Below are 16,018 nucleotides of genomic sequence, written 5' to 3' on the forward strand. Positions count from 1 at the left end.
TTTCAAGGCTGACAGTTTAATTTTTTTCCTGTTTTGTCTATTGCTGTGGCCAATATAGTTAAGTCATACCCATGTGAAAAATTACTTGTACAAGAAAAATGTTGGACGTGTGTGTTTTCAGGAAGATTTGTTTCTGCTAATGTGCATGACATCATTTGCACGTGAAGCTAATTCGCTTACCCTACATAATTTAGAATATTAATGTTGTTTCCAAAAAAACAAAACAAGCCCAATTCAAAAGGAAATTAATGTTTCAGTTACTAATTTTGTATTATGGTTAAGAGTAATTGCATTTTAAAATATTTTAGCAGATAAACCACTGATTTCAAAACAGAGTTGTTAATTATATAGACTGGATGCCAACTCAGGATGGGGTTATTTCAGTACAAAGAGGAGAAAATCCTAATTTATAACAATATTCCAGAAATGGCAACAGAGATCAAATGCTAGTATTCCTACCTTTCAGACTGTCCTCTAATTTCATTTTCCATTAAAAGTTAGTTGTAATTCTTGTGCTTTGAGGATTTTCTAATAGACTTTTTACTATTTATTCCAGCAGGTACAAGTCTTAAGTCCACAATATTGTTTGCTTTCCTGCTTCTACACTGCCAGAAATATTAGGGGCCATGGGAGAATGCAGGCCTCAAAACTGACCATACTTACTTGTGTTTTATAAAGTTTTGACATTAACTCCTTTTTTTTTCTTTAACAGGCTGTGTGTCTTACTTTCAATTTTATGGATTAATATAAGAATTTTAGTAACTAAGGAGATTCTTATTTGCTTCCAAAACTTAAACATCAGTATTAATAGACACAAAAGGCACAATTTAACATATTTTATTGGCTGAGTGTAAAGGTCAAAATTACCAAGCTTTATAGAAGCACGATTAGAAGTATACAGTAGACCCCTTGTAGAAATCATGAAGGAAAGCCAGTGTAGGCAATGTCTGAAACACAATTGCAAAATGTGAGTTGCTCCCTGTGACGGAAGCAGAGCAATTGTCCAGTTTGACTTGATTGCAAGAGAATTTAAAGGGCCAGCAGATGTTTAAGAAGGCATAAGATAGCTTTGTCAACCTCATGTGATGTTCGCTGAGAAGCATGCTAAGTATTAAGCAATCCATCCTGAATCCCTACACAGTGATTTTATTTCCAACTGAGATAAGTAGGTGAGATAGATGAACAAAAGCAGAAGGCTTAATTAGTCCTGCCTTTGCCTCAGTCTCTAAGGTGGCTAGAGCATTACTCACCATTTTGCTGAGAAAAAAATAAAAAAAGAGAGTGCAATAGGTGCAGGAAAAAAAAAACAACAGTAATTTTTTCAAAGGCAAGAGATTGTCCTGTAAAACAAAATGTACACAGTGAATCTGACAGACACATTTCTCTGCAGGTCTGTATTCACATATAGTAGAGCTAGATTTCAGAGTGCTGATTTTTTAACTAAGAAAAAATTGTCTTGTTAGCAGTTTTCTCAAATGACATTGAAGAACCTTTGTGCCATTCAGAAATTTGCAGCGGCCTCCTGCTTCAAACACGTTCTGTCATTCCCGGCTTTGGGGAGAATTTGGAGAACACTTGTAGAAAGGCAGCTATGCTTGCAATCATGTTTATTCTTTAGCTACGGTAGCAGGCTCCCCTTTAACATACTAGTATTCTCTTCTTTTGCAGGGACTTTACGTTTTTGTGGTTTATTTCATTCTACACAACCAGACGTGCTGCCCTGTGAAGGCCAGCTACACAGTGGAAATGAATGGGCACCCAGGACCTAGCACCGCTTTCTTCACCCCCGGGAGTGGAATGCCTGCTGCTGGGGGCGAGATCAGCAAGTCCACCCAGAATCTTATCAGTGCTATGGAGGAGGTGCCTCCCCTTGCCCTTTCTCCTTCTCCCTCTGTCTGTCTGTCTCTCTCAGACACGACCTTTCCATTTTATAGAGTACAAGTTAAATGGTGCCACGTAACTTTCAGGTTCTTTTTCCTGCTGATGTTCTCTGATCTCTGATATTTGCTGCGCTTACTGTGGTATCATGTCTGGTATCTAATTCTTTTTCCTCTGTGCTTTGTGAGCCCTACTTACCAGTGGTTTGTACTGGAAAGTCAGCACGTAATTTGTCATTTCTTTCTTCAAAAGCTTCCTAATTTGACCTTTGCGCGTAGTCACTCAGTTGTGTCTGACTCTTTACGACCCCATGGACTGCAGCCGGCCGGGCTCCTCTGTCCTTGCAGTGACTAAATCTGCTTCACAAATGGTGTTTTAAATACTGTTCCTTCCTGAAAATATTTTCACGGCTCTCCTCCTTTCTTTGCCCATCCCGATTCACCATTCAAATCCCAGCAGACAGACAAACCTCCCCCTGTTTTCTGACCACATCGTTTTGGGTTTCTGTGTCCAAATCACATTGCCACCAACCCATCAACAGTGTCAGCCATAGCACTGGCAGCGCTGCTCGTATTTTAAAACATACCTGAAGTTATTTGTCCAGGAAGACATGGTCAGGAGGGTTACCCTGACAATTTCTGCAGTGCCTAAGATGTGCCTGCCTACCATTCCTTACAGAACTTTTATCAGTGTCTCTATATTAAAGAGCCAAGGGAAACAGTATTTGTGTTTGTGTCCTGAAAAAAATCAAGAAATCAAAGTGCATGTATCTGAAAAGAAAATAGATAATAGATAGGTCGGTAGATAAATAGATAATCTGCCTGTTCAATGATATGTTTTGCTGTCTTCCATGTTAATTTTGGAAGTAATTTTATTCATGTTAGGTGAAAATTAAGGTAAGTGATCACAAATAAAGTATCATATTTAAAGACTGGGATATATGTTTAGTACCCTTAGATGTTTAGTACCATTTCTGTATCCCAAAAGTTCTTAAAACTGAATTATTTTCACATCACAGCTGATAACAATAGAAACAAATATTGCCAGGATCAACAGTGCAGGAGTAAATCTTTAAAAAGAATTTTTTTGTCTCTTTGATTGGTTACCCAGTTTAGATCTGTCTAGACCTGAACTATACAATACATTAGCTATTAGCCATGTGTGACTGCTTAAACTAGCCAAATTTAAGTAACAGTAAAAATTCAATTCATCCATCACCCTGGCCGCATCCAAGTGCTCAGTAGCCATGGTAATGGAGAGCAAAGATATAAAACATTTGTAGCCTCTCAGGGCTCCACCAAGCCATACTGAACCATCACTGTACTGAACAGTGCTAGTCCCGATGTTCTGCTGCTCCAGGAAATTTTTTAAGGTTTCCTCTTCTCTCAGATTGACTTATCCCTCCCTCAGATCACTTTCCTCAGTTGTGAGGCATGCTGTAGTCCCTCAGAGAACCTTGTATTGGGAGGCAGCAGCTGTGACGGTTCGGTTCCTGGCCTGGGCCGCTACTTGAATGTTCACTGCGGGTGTAGCACAAAGCCATACCCTGAAGGGCGCCCTGCATTCCTCGGAAGCTTGGAATTGGCCTTGCTTCAGCTGTCCGCGAGGGCCTGGCGGAGGCATTCTGAAAAGCCACGCAGAGAAGGGAAAGCATTAGGAAAGGAAGGATTAAGGGATTTTTTTTTTTTTAAGCAGTAACCAAAAAGGCAGCAAATATGTTTACTCACTTCAAGATAGAACTATCTTTTTCATCATTTAAATTTTAAAAAGGAGGACTTTAGAATTCTATCAAAGAGCTTTTCTTTTCAATTCAGTATATCCTCGTAGATAGCTACTCTATTTAAAATTCTATGTTTTATCTTAAAGATTAGCAGAGTTCTTTTCCAGTTCTTATACTTTTAACAGCTTTTTTTTTTTTTGCACATATTCTGTGAAAAACAATTAATGTATGCATTGGGTTAAAAAATACTTCTCTTTTTCCACACATGACAGCATAGAAATCTGCAAGTAATTTTCATAGAGGAATTGTTTAGTGTCACCAGGTTAGATTGGCTCATGAAAAGACACACTTTTCTGAGGAACAGAGGTAAAATTAAAGGTCTTATATCTATAAACAGTTCAGCTGCCCTTTCACTTGGTTTTTGTAATGAGATCTAGAGATAAATAGCTCATGTAGATTTCAGGGTAAATATATATGTACTCATATTATGGTTTCCTTTTCTTCCAACCCCAAAGGTGCCACCTGACTGGGAGAGAGCATCCTTCCAGCAAGCCAGTCAGGCCAGCCCGGACTTAAAGCCAAGCCCACAAAATGCCGCCACGTTCCCTTCCTCTGGAGGATATGGCCAGGGGTCACTAATAGCCGACGAGGAGTCCCAGGAGTTTGATGACTTGATATTTGCATTAAAAACTGGTATGTGAACCCACAAAGCCCATTAGAAGGAAGCACTCTTGCTATGCTATGATTTATATCTCCTTCCCATGAAGTTTCAGAAGTACGGTGTCACCCTGAGCGCATTCCGATTCCCATGACCCATTCCTAATCCCAGCCGAATTCTAGGATATTCTGTTCTTGGCACCAAATATGAGACGACCTAAAAATAATTGACAATTTGCTTCTAAGAAAAAGGCATGTTTTAACTCGATGTAAATATCTGTGCACTGGAATCTTGCTAGATAGAACACCGATTGAGATAAATTCAGCGCTGGAAGAATCTGGTAGCAACCTCCCTGAGAGAGTTTTGCCTCTGACCTGCCAAAGAGAATTTCCTCTTGAGTAGCTTTGAGGCAGAAACTTTCAAAGGCAACATAATTTGTCTCTCATGCAGTTCTACAGTTTTTAAAGTGCCATCATATGTAGTATTTCATTGGATCTTCCTATATATTCAGCTTCACCAGTCTGTGACCCCCATGGAGAGTTGTTTTCCAATCAAATATGCAACTTCTTTCTTTTCCTTTTTTTTCTCAGAAAAATGTTGATCTGTCACTGCTACCAAAAGTTCAGTGAACTTTTACATTTCCAAATGTACAAACATGCAAGAAGATATGCCTGTGCTCAGATGAACTTATTGAAACAGTTATTTGAAAGTACATTCTATTATATATATTCTTGTGTTCAGATCAGTGCTTGGCAGTTGGTAAACCTTTTGTAGATGTTGTTGGAGAATGAATGAATGAGAGAGAGACAAAAAGAAAGAGAAGGAAGGAGGGAAGAAGGAAGAAAAGAAAGAAAGGTGAAATTTAAGAGTTTGCTTGGCGGAATAGACATTCACACAAACATTAAGAAGAGTAAGATAAGTTGTGGAAAGAGTTATTAATTATTGAGGATTCAAGGAAAATTTTTTAAAAATCTGATCCATTGTGTCTTGAAGAATATGTAGGGTTTACATAAGTAAAGCATAGAGAAAAGGCATTACAGGCTGAGGGAATAGAATTAGCCAAAGCCCGGGGCTGCAGCTGCATGGCCTGCAGGGGATGGGGAGTGGAGTGAGTGAAGTCAGGCAGCAGGAGAAACGCCCGGAAAGTAGTTTACCTGCTTTGTTGATAAATCACTGTAGTTCCTCAGCTGGCTTTCAGCTGGCACCCTGTTTGGGATATTCACAGACATGCTCAGTGAAAAGGGCCCCCGGACCAGAAACTTGGGAAACTGCAGAGTTTCAGTATTCAGTTGAGCATTTTAGCAGATCTAAAAAGTCCTAAAGAAACTCACTTCATTCACCTGTGGCTTCCAGAACACATTTAGCGACAGATTCATTTGGGGAGGCAGAACACTTACTGACACTCTGCATGATGGAAAATACTCTTCAGATGCCACTCTGAGGGGTGGGGTTTTTATAGAATTCAGTAAGCCATGGAGGTTTTTGAGGAGAAAAACAACATGTTCCCACTGGTTTTGAGGCAAAATAACTCTTAGGGAAGTCTGAAGAATAAATTTAGAAGCAAAATCAGAAAAGCTGAGAGGTAATTCACATAGCCCCAAGAAACATGGTTTAAACCTCAAATCTGGGAAGTGGCAAGAAAAAGAACAAGAGGAATGCGGAAGGAACACTGAGCAGACAGTCAGCAAAGACTCAGGCTTCTCCCCTAGGTGACTGGGGAATCATACATAGAGCATTCGCTTGTTTATTTGCTCTCAAGTGGACCCTGGGGAGTTCAGACTTGGATCATTTGATCATCCAGCCTGGTGGCTCTTAAATATTCAAGTTGGGATCCCTGGTGAGAGATCAAGGTTGGAGGTAATGATCTTGAATGGCATTGTGCAGAGTTACATGTGAAACTAAGGGGAGAAATGAGTTTACTCTGGAAGAGTAGAAGCTAAGAGATGAGATGGAAAGAGGTGAGGAAGGAAACGGAGAGGAAAGAAGGGAAGACATGAGAAAGGAAAGGAAACAAGAAGAACATCCAAGATAATACTTATGCTTAAGAATGAATAGGAGAGGGTCCTACAAAGGACGCTATAGCAAGGTCAGCACGAGAACTAAAGAGAAGAGAGTTCCATGAAGGAGGAAGGGGCAACTGTGTAAAATGCTCATCCAAGTTAGGACTGAAAGGGGGCTTTCAGGTTACAAATAATTCTCAGGGTAGATCATGTTCCCGGCATTGCAATGCAGACAGTTGCTGTTATGACACTGGAAGCATAAAATGAATTCCTACAACATAATTAAATTAGATCTGGGTCCTATATATATAACAAGTATTAAATGCATTCCTTTGAGGAATGCATGGAATTACTTGCTTACTTATAGACTGAGTTTAGCATTCCTTAGAGTTCACTAAACTCTTTTAGGAAGTAAATGCTTAAAAAGACCAAAATAGCAGTCTCTCACACTGGCTCCCTCTGTTTTTAGAAAAAGTACTATAATAATCAAGTACCACCCCATAGATGCTTTCCATCATAGAATATGGTCAAATCAAAGGAGCAGTCCACCTGCCATTCTACCCACAGTGGAATTCACAGTTGACACATAGGCCAGATTTGGCTTAACTGGGAGTTTTATTTGAACCTCATTGCACTTTTAACATTTTTTGGAGCCAAAATTTTTAAATGTAGAGATATCCCATAAAAATCCAGAATTTCTTCATTAAAAAAAAAAAAAATCTACCGATAAAGTGCTTAAAATCTAACACAGCATTGCTTGATTGGAGCTGAGTAACGGCTGCCCTTCTAGTAGGACGTGAGCTCTTTAGTTTGTCCAGCACCCACCAGCTCTGTGTCACTGATTCACAGGAGCCTCCCTTGCAACTGTGATGTTTGAGTTTGTAGACCTTGACCTATCTCAGATCCGCCTTAACTGTGGGCCACTCAAAGTCAAGTACTGGGAACAATGGATCTTCCAAGTCTTTCTCACTGGAACCGCTAAACAACTTTGAAAAACTGTGTTACTATTTGTATGTATCTAAATAAGCATCTCAAGGTGTCATCATGAGTTTAAATAGTATCAAACAATGTCATTTCTATTGTATTATAAATTTTAGGGTTTAAGTACCAGAGCAATTTGATGCCCACTGTTATTCATTTTATTTCAAATATATACAAGCAAACTTTTCTTTTACGGTTGGAGATTTTACACCATTCTCTTTTCTCTTTTAACTTGTATTGCCATTCTACTCACAACACAGAATTTTATCCTAATTTAATATATTTTATGTTTGAATTCATTTGATTGGTATAAAATACAAGCCCTGGCCCCCAAACCAGTCATGGATTTGTTTTTCCATTTGAATTTTAACCATATTGAATTTATTTTTTAAGAAAGAACACAAAGAAGAAGAAAACACAATTGACCATTTTCATTTTTAAAGTAAATTATTTGTCCCTGTATGAGAAATTCACATTTCACTCTAAAAAGAGAACATAGCATCTTTCAATTAGTTGTTCTCAAAATACATCAGCCTCAGGACTTTCCTGGTAGGCTAATGGATAAGACGCCAAATTTCCACTGTAGTGGGTACAGGTTTGATCCCTGCTTGGGGAACTAAGATCCCAGCATGCCACACTGCACAACCAAAATAAAGAAGAAAAAAGAAATCCATCAGGTTCTTCACAGGCAAATGAGACACTCAGTTCTCGACTAGTGGTGTCTTGTTATTATTAATAGAACTTTCCAGTGTATCCTCATTGTCTCCAGTCAGGACTTTGGGAGAAAGAGAACAAGCACCCTGGAGCAGCCTCCGTTTTAGGGAAGAGGAGAAGGTGCTGAGCTAACAAGAACAGACTCCACCTACGCAGAGCATGAGTCCAGAATGGAGAGGCTTGTACTCTGTTTACATCCCTAATGAGAAGTGTTTTGATTGCTGTCATCATTATGTCAGCCAAAGCTGGCGAGATTCTAGAAAATGTCAAGCTGGGAGCGTATTGGGCTTTGAAACAGGGTGTTTCTTCACTGGGGTTTCTCCCAGAGGGACGAATCTGATTCCCCACCTTCCTTAGTCTGTTAGCTTCCTTCTTTTACCTCAGACCAATGACACTAATGTCATGGTAGACGTTTCCTTACTGGAAACCTTTAAACGATTTCTTTTTCAGTCAGAAGAAGATAAATACCAAGTCCTTGAACACAAGTGAAAACATTCAGAATCAAGGTCCAAATTCATGAATTCCTCAAAGAACCCATTAATAAATTTCTCTTTCAGAGGCATCACATAAAACTACAATGACTTATTTAACTCCGAGAACTTAGGCACTCCAGTGTACTAAACAAAGTTAGATGGAGATCAAAGTAGAAAAATAGAATTTGAAAAGATTTTAAGTTCTTTGCCTCAGAAGCAGATTGAAGGAATATGACCTTTGTATCATTGCCACATTTCCAAAAGGCCATAGAAAATAAGAATGGGCATTGAGTTCAGAGATGTTTGTGTTGTAATCCTAGTTCTTCAGTCTTCTGTTTCTATGACTTTCAATAAGGAGCTTAACCTTTCAGTTTCCTCATTTATCACATAAGAATTCTCATTGTTAGTTTTCATGAAGTTTAGAGATTGTCTATGTGAAGAATCTACTGTAGTATCTGGCAGAATTTAAATTCCATTTGTGGTATAAATTATTTGTTGTTATGCTTAAAAACAGTTTTAAATGTTTATAATGTGTTCTGTAACACCTGAGTGTTTGCTGCACCATAACTCTTGAAAATAGTGAGGTAGGTTGGTGCCTGAATATCTGCCAAGTAGTTTGAAATGTATCCTATAAACAGATGTGTGAACACTTGAAACCTGGGGGACAAAGAAGTCACACAGTTAGAGCTGTCCCCATAAGAGACCATTAGTTCAGTTCAGTCACTCAGTCATGTCCAACTCTTTGCGACCCCATGAACCGCAGCACGCCAGGCCTCCCTGTCCATCACCAACTCCTGGAGTCTACCCAGACCCATGTCCATTGAGTTGGTGATGCCATCCAACCACATCCTCTGTTGTCCCCTTCTCCTCCTGCCCTCAATCTTTCCCCGCATTAGGGTCTTTTCCAATGAGTCAGCTCTTAGCATCAGGTGGCCAAAGTATTAGAGTTTCAGCTTCAGCATCAGTCCTTCCAATGAACACCCAGGACTGATCTCCTTTTGGATGGACTGGTTGGATCTCCTTGCAGTTCAAGGGACCCTCAAGAGTCTTCTCCAACACCACAGTTCAAAAGCATCAATTCTTCGATGCTCAGCCCTCTTCACTGTCCAACTCTCACATCCATACATGACCACTGGAGAAACCATAGCCTTGACCAGATGGACCTTTGTTGACAAAGTAATGTCTCTGCTTTTTAATATAAGAGACCATAGGATGTATTAAAAGACAACACCCTACATTTGGTGTCAGAAGTCCAGTTGGAGGGACTTCCCTGCTGGTCCTGTGACTAAGACTCTGTACTTCTAATGCAGGGAGCCCACATTCAATCCCTGGTCAGGGGACTAGATCCCACATACTGCAACAAAGATTGAGAATCTCACATGACACAACTTAGATCCAGCATAGCCAAATAAATAAAGGTGTTTTTTTTTTTTTTTAAATAAGGAATTCCCTGGCTGTCCAGTGGTCAGGGGCTTTCACTGCTGTGGACCTGGATTCAGTCCCTGGTCAGAGAATTAAGATCCCACAAGCAGCATGGCATGGCCAAAAATGAAGTAAAATTTAAAAAAAGAAGTCCAGTTGTATATCTTCATTCTGTAATTTCCCTGTATGTGACGTGGGCCACTCAGTGAACACCTCTGATCCCCACTCAATCTCTTGTCTATAAAACAGGACTAGTCAAGCTTTCTAACTAAAGTATGTTGAAATGTCAAGGAGAGACTCTAGATAAATGTGAATTGTTACTTGTAGTTCTTTTGACATTGCCTGTTCAGTCTACCAAGAGGAAGAGTTACTATCATCACACGTACTGGATTTTTCATAAATTTTTAGCTTAAAATTTAAGCACGAAAATACTTTTCAGGATATCAGGATGCCTATTGCCAAATACCTTCCTAGACCACTGAATGACTTACAAAGAGACAAGAAACCTGGGCTGTGTTCCCAGTTCTGCCGTGTTACACTTGTGTGGAGAATGTGTTCCGTCCTGAGTCTCGGCGAGGGATTAGGATTTGGGTATTGTGCATTTATGTCAACTGGGAGGAAACTGAAAAGGAGGACGAGGTGGGTCACACAGATGTGGTGACTCAGGGGAGGCTGCATGGAGAGCTTGCTGACGTCGTCCAGGGCTCCGCGCTACTGGGCAAGCCGGCGACACTGGTCACTTGTACGGCTGCACCCACGTTCAGCCTCTCAGCCCCGTGTACCCCGACCCTCACAGTCTGCTCAGCAGGCTCTCAGTTCACGAATTTCTTTCTAGCATGCTTTGTCGCCATGCTGGGCAGATGCTTATATGTTCCTAGTGTCATTTAGAGGGGCTTCCCAGATGACTCGATGGTAAAGAATCCACCTGCAGTGGGGAGACATGGGTTTGATGCCTGGGTTGGGAAGATCCCCTGGGGGAGGAAATGGCAACTCACTCCAGTGTTCTTGCCGAAAAAATCCAACAGACAGAGGAGCCTGGTGAACTACAGTCCATGGGGTCACAAGGAGTTGGATTCGAGCCTGGTGAACTGCAGTCCATGGGGTCGCAAAGAGCCAGATGTGACCGAGCACTCACAATGGCATTTAGAGCAGGCCACCTTTGAAATCAGAGGGAGTTGGTGCTCGATTGCTCATTAAGCCCCACTTTTCCCTGGTACTAATGCTGAGGTCCTTTCTGTTTCTCTGGAGTTGAGCCCATGTTGGGCAACTGAACCCTTGAGTTACTCAGATCAAGCTGCTCTAGGCCTCAAGGCCTCAGTCACCACTTTATAAAATGCCAGGGTGTCACTGATCCACTGGGAGGTTCTTCTGGTATAAGTTCGGCAGTTCCTCTGCTTCCCTGGCAGAGCAACATGGGTCCTTTGTCCTTCAAAGACAGTCTGGCAAACCCAAATATTACTTAAAACGTAGGGGCAGTCAAACCCCATAAGGGATTCAAGACTGATAACAGCAGCAGCAAACCAAAAGGCACTGCCTACCCCATGTATTTATTGTTGTTGTTTTATGCAGTCCAGAAACACAGGCCCAGTGCTGCCTTGTCTTCTGTTTTTTAAAGAGAAATCCCATGTCTGATTTTTTGTTGTTGTTAACAATATTCATTTTTCAATTATGGCAACTGACTAAATTTTTTAAAACACATTATCATTGTTAATATTGTAGTTCTTAACTTGAGGAAGGACTTCATGGGTGTTTGTCACATGTTTTGCTTCATGATTTACATGTACATTATACCAGGTTGGCCAAAAAGTTCATTCTGGGTTTCCCGTAACATCTTACGGAAAAACCCAAACAAACTTTTTGGCCAACCCAATATAGAGCACTCCCATACAATTTATCATCCACATCAGGGCAATTTGAGATGGTAGATGGAATGTGATTAATAATTTTTTTCAGGTATAAACCAGGACTTTTCTAATATTGCATCCTTCAGCTCCCTGCTTGAAGGAATAGTGAAAGAAGTATTTGTGTAAGGATGTGGAAATGGGCCTTGAAGGACGGATAGGAAGACACTCAGGCTGAAATTAACATGGCACATACAGGGACCAGTCTAGAGAACTGATCACACTGAGAAAACTTTTCCAATGGGCAAAGACTGGAATATGTCTATTTGGTAAAGTCCAGCTGGGTTAGTATCTTGAAAGACAATGCAGAGAGTTCCAGGCTTGATGCAGTTTACAGTAGGAATTAATGTTTGTTCTTGAGAAGGCAGTGGAATGCAGAATGGATCAGAGGGACATTCTGATGAACTGGTAATAAAAATTTAAAGAGGCATTTTCAAGAACTAAGATGCAGAGCATAATTTATTACTGTACTCAACCAACATTTACTGAATACACGCAGTGGCTGAGCACTGTCCTGTGACCTGGGGGACATAATGCAATGGAATAACCAGAAATTTTTAAAGAGAATCATCATGTTGTCATGGGTAGCACAGGAGATGCTACCTGAGTTGATATTTATAGGAAGAGTGAAAGCAACCAAGCAGAAGGGTTGAGGGGCAGGGAAAGAGCCTTCTAGGCTGAAGAGCTGATTAATGACATGGTGGGGAACGGGAGTGACCAGTGGCTCTAGTGAGACATTTAGGCTAGAAAGCCAGGCCAGAGTCAGATGGATCAGCCTTGAAGCTGGGCTTAAGACAAGCCCGCCAGAGGTCAAACAGCAGGAGGAGACGCAAAAGAAAGCAGAAGAGCTTTGAAAAGAGTCCACAGGATAAGATAGGCCAGTGTGGTGTCACGGTAGCAAAGTCAGGCAGTGGGGTTTCAACAGCAGTCTTTAAAAGAGAGAGGGTGGGAAGGGCAGAGACCCAAAAGAGGGAGGGTTTGGCTAGAAGGAGATCCTTAGCAGGCTCCTGCTTCCATCTCCAAATAGGTTGAGAAGAAGCTAATCCACTGTCTTCCCATAGCTACCAGCTCTGCAAAACTGCCCTTCCTACACCTCAGATAGAAAGGGAAGTATGAACTACCCGGGCAACTGGTTTTTCACTTTCCTTCTTGTTTGCAGTCTTGTGCCCAGCAGAGGGGGTGGGGCTGGGAGCTGTAATCTGGTGATTCAGCCAACAGCACACCCTGTGACCACGTCCCTATTCTGTCTGTGTGTGTGTGTGTGTGTGTGTGTGTGTGTGTGTGTGTGTGTGTGTGAGAGAGAGAGAGAGGAGAGAGGGAGAGTTTGTGTGTTTACACATTACAGAAGAAAACAGCAAGGTGTTAGTCTTGCCTTCTATCAGGTTTTCTGAATTATTCCGAGTTGTGAAAAAAGTAGTAAATAGTGGCACTTCCTCAATACAGAGATTCAGGGCGCTATCTGCAATCAACAGCTAGCTTTGTGGGATTCCTATGCAGATCTGCTTTTGGCACTGTGTTACATAATTATTTTTATCTTGGGATCAGATCTGAGTCATTCAGAGCCAGTGTCTTCTGGAAGCCGATACGATACCATGTGTTGTCAACGCACGGTTTTCTCAGGGCCCTGCCCACACCGAGTGTCAGCTGAGGGACCTACTAGGTTCAGTAGATGTAGGGTTGGAGGATATATGTTTTCTAACAGCAAATCCTGCCCCCTCTGCCGAAAAATTCTAATTAACTTGCCTGATTTCTTTTGTACTTTAATAAGCCCCCAATTAAGAAATGGTGTTCTTTTCCAGCCCGGGTTGGATGCATGAGACAAGTGCTCGGGGCTGGTGCACTGGGAAGACCCAGAGGGACCGGGTGGAGAGGGAGGTGGGAGGGGGGATGGGGATGGGGAACACATGTAAATCCATGGCTGATTCATGTCAATGTATGGCAAAAACCACTACAATATTGTAAAGTAATTAGCCTCCAATTAATAAAAATAAATGGAAAAAAAATAATAATAAAGTAAAAAAAAAAAGAAATGGTGTTCTTTGGAGTAAGTTATGCCTGTCAACCATGTAGACACAGAAAACAATGATTGAGAACACAAATCCATGTCTTTAGAAATTAATCTGTACCTACGGAAACTACCAAGAGGAATTTAAAATACAGTTTAATAGTCGTTAGGTGTCAGTAATATGTATTCTAAGTGTGTAGCTCACTTTTTACTAAGAGCGTAGAAATAGGCGTGTGTTGACTTAATGGAACTTGACCGTGAATTTGCTGGACTAATAGGTGGGAGTTTTGTGTTTATTCTTTTTCTGTTGCAGGTGCTGGTCTCAGCGTCAGTGATAATGAATCCGGTCAAGGCAGCCAGGACGGAGGCACCTTGACTGACTCCCAAATCGTGGAACTCAGAAGGATCCCTATTGCCGACACCCACCTCTAGCACCTCAGTAATCGTTAGAATGAGGGTACTTTCATATTTGTATTGGCTCTGTGCTAAAATGTTCTATAATAGGATTCTGTGAATTGTACTGGATGATGAACCCAGAAGTGATTGTTGTGTTCGGAATATAAATTACTTACCTTTGTGCAACCTGAAAATTAACTGCTTACAGTGAAAGCCTGGATCGATTTCTATCAGTTAATAGGATTGATATGTATCAGTTAATAGAATGTACATATTCCAAGAGTATTCGTTGTTTTTTTAATAATGCTAACATTGTTTAATAAAAGTAATAACAATCAATAAAAACCATAATCCACTTGGCATCACCCAAGCTCATTATTTATGAGAAAATATTGTGCCCAAGCAAAGAAGCAAACTCTGTCTAGACAGTGTCCATTACCCTGTTTCCCCCCACATTCATACAGATGATCCAGATTTAAGACTCCACCTTCATTCCTAAAAGCCATAAAATGTATTGTCTGCTGATTTTGCACCCAAGTATTGACAGAGTACTATAGTTTACATAGTCTTTCATCAAAAGTATTTATTTCTGCTCATTATAAAATTAGGGAACTGAACATCTTCCAGAATGAATGTTCTGTTCCCAGTTAAAAATAACTTCACCAAGCATTTTAACACAGCTAAGAAGAGGATCATCCAAACAGTGCAGAGTTTGTTTGGGAGAAGTTATTTCTTGGTTTAGATTTTTCAGTCTTTGTCTTGGAATGAGAAATCAGAAAGTCTGTCCTAGAACAAACACTATTGTGTTCAAGATGATTTCATTGACTATAGTTCCAGAAGAATCCTTTAAGGACAGAACAAGTTTGTTATAAGAAAGACTTTTTGGCCTTTTATTTTTGAATTCTTAAGTATTTGGGGGAAAATCATTAGTCATTTTAAGAAAAATTTAAAATTGAAAGAAAAACCCACCTAAGGGAAACTTTGTTGTTAATAATTTCCCTTAAAACCCTAATTAAAACACTCAAGTGTTCTATCATCACTGTGAAAAATGGCTTTATTTTTTATAAAGCCTGAGGTGGCAGTATTGATCTTGATGAATTATAAAATGACTCTGCTTTCTTCTTTCTGTTGATACTCCCCTACTTCCATCTCTTATTATATTGAGTTTTGATCAATCTATTATCTTTTTAGCTGCACAGGAAGCAAAAGCTGAACAACAAAATCAAACAGCATAAAAAACAAAATTATCATTGGCACAGTTACAGTCCTTTTTAGGAAGTTTAGAAATGGTGGTAATACAATTGAAATATACATTAAATGACAAATAAATTTGTTGTCTGTCTCAATCTACAGCATTGCACTGTAGTGTCTTCCAAAATAGGGTAGAAGCAATTGAGGAAATTGGTTATAAAATAAATATTTAGCATGAAAATTTTGAAATGTTAATAGGCTTTAATGAATTTGAGGCTTAGATGGTGATTGAAGAAAAGTGAGATTTCATGGTGTGGAATCCATGAGTCATAATTACTGTAACATTTTTTGGCAGATAATTCGATTCTTATTTGTCACTTAAGGTGAAGTTAGCTTATTGTCAGCATTTTTAAAGTTCCTAAAAGGATTATAACTCCACCATGATGAATAACAAAGGCAATTGTCAATATCTATTTTCATTTCTACTTGTTGTCAGAATTTGGAATAATCTGGCCGAAACCGCAATCAATCAGGGACAGCTTTCTTACTTCAGCTCACTGAGTTTCTATTGTTATCCAAAATGCCATCTCACTAAAGAATCAGAGAACCTCCTGCTACTGATCAGCATGATTCTTTGAATATTAAAAGGAAAGGGAAGATTTTGAGAAACTACAGTGCT

General features: G+C 40.1%; 1 protein-coding gene across 1 annotated transcript in view; it reads left to right on the forward strand.

Moving 5' to 3' along the window:
- The window catches only part of ADGRV1 (adhesion G protein-coupled receptor V1), a 549,629-nt gene extending 535,136 nt beyond the window's left edge, over positions 1-14,493 (forward strand). The window contains exons 88-90 of the mRNA XM_061151999.1: positions 1,669-1,860; positions 4,114-4,291; positions 14,066-14,493. Coding sequence (XP_061007982.1) covers positions 1,669-1,860; positions 4,114-4,291; positions 14,066-14,184 — 489 coding nt within the window. The 3' untranslated portion in view covers positions 14,185-14,493. The remainder of the gene's footprint in view (positions 1-1,668; positions 1,861-4,113; positions 4,292-14,065) is intronic.
- The last annotated feature ends 1,525 nt before the right edge of the window (positions 14,494-16,018 follow it).

The sequence above is a fragment of the Dama dama genome, chromosome 9 (assembly GCF_033118175.1).
Source record: "Dama dama isolate Ldn47 chromosome 9, ASM3311817v1, whole genome shotgun sequence".
Classification (NCBI taxonomy): Eukaryota; Metazoa; Chordata; class Mammalia; order Artiodactyla; family Cervidae; genus Dama; species Dama dama.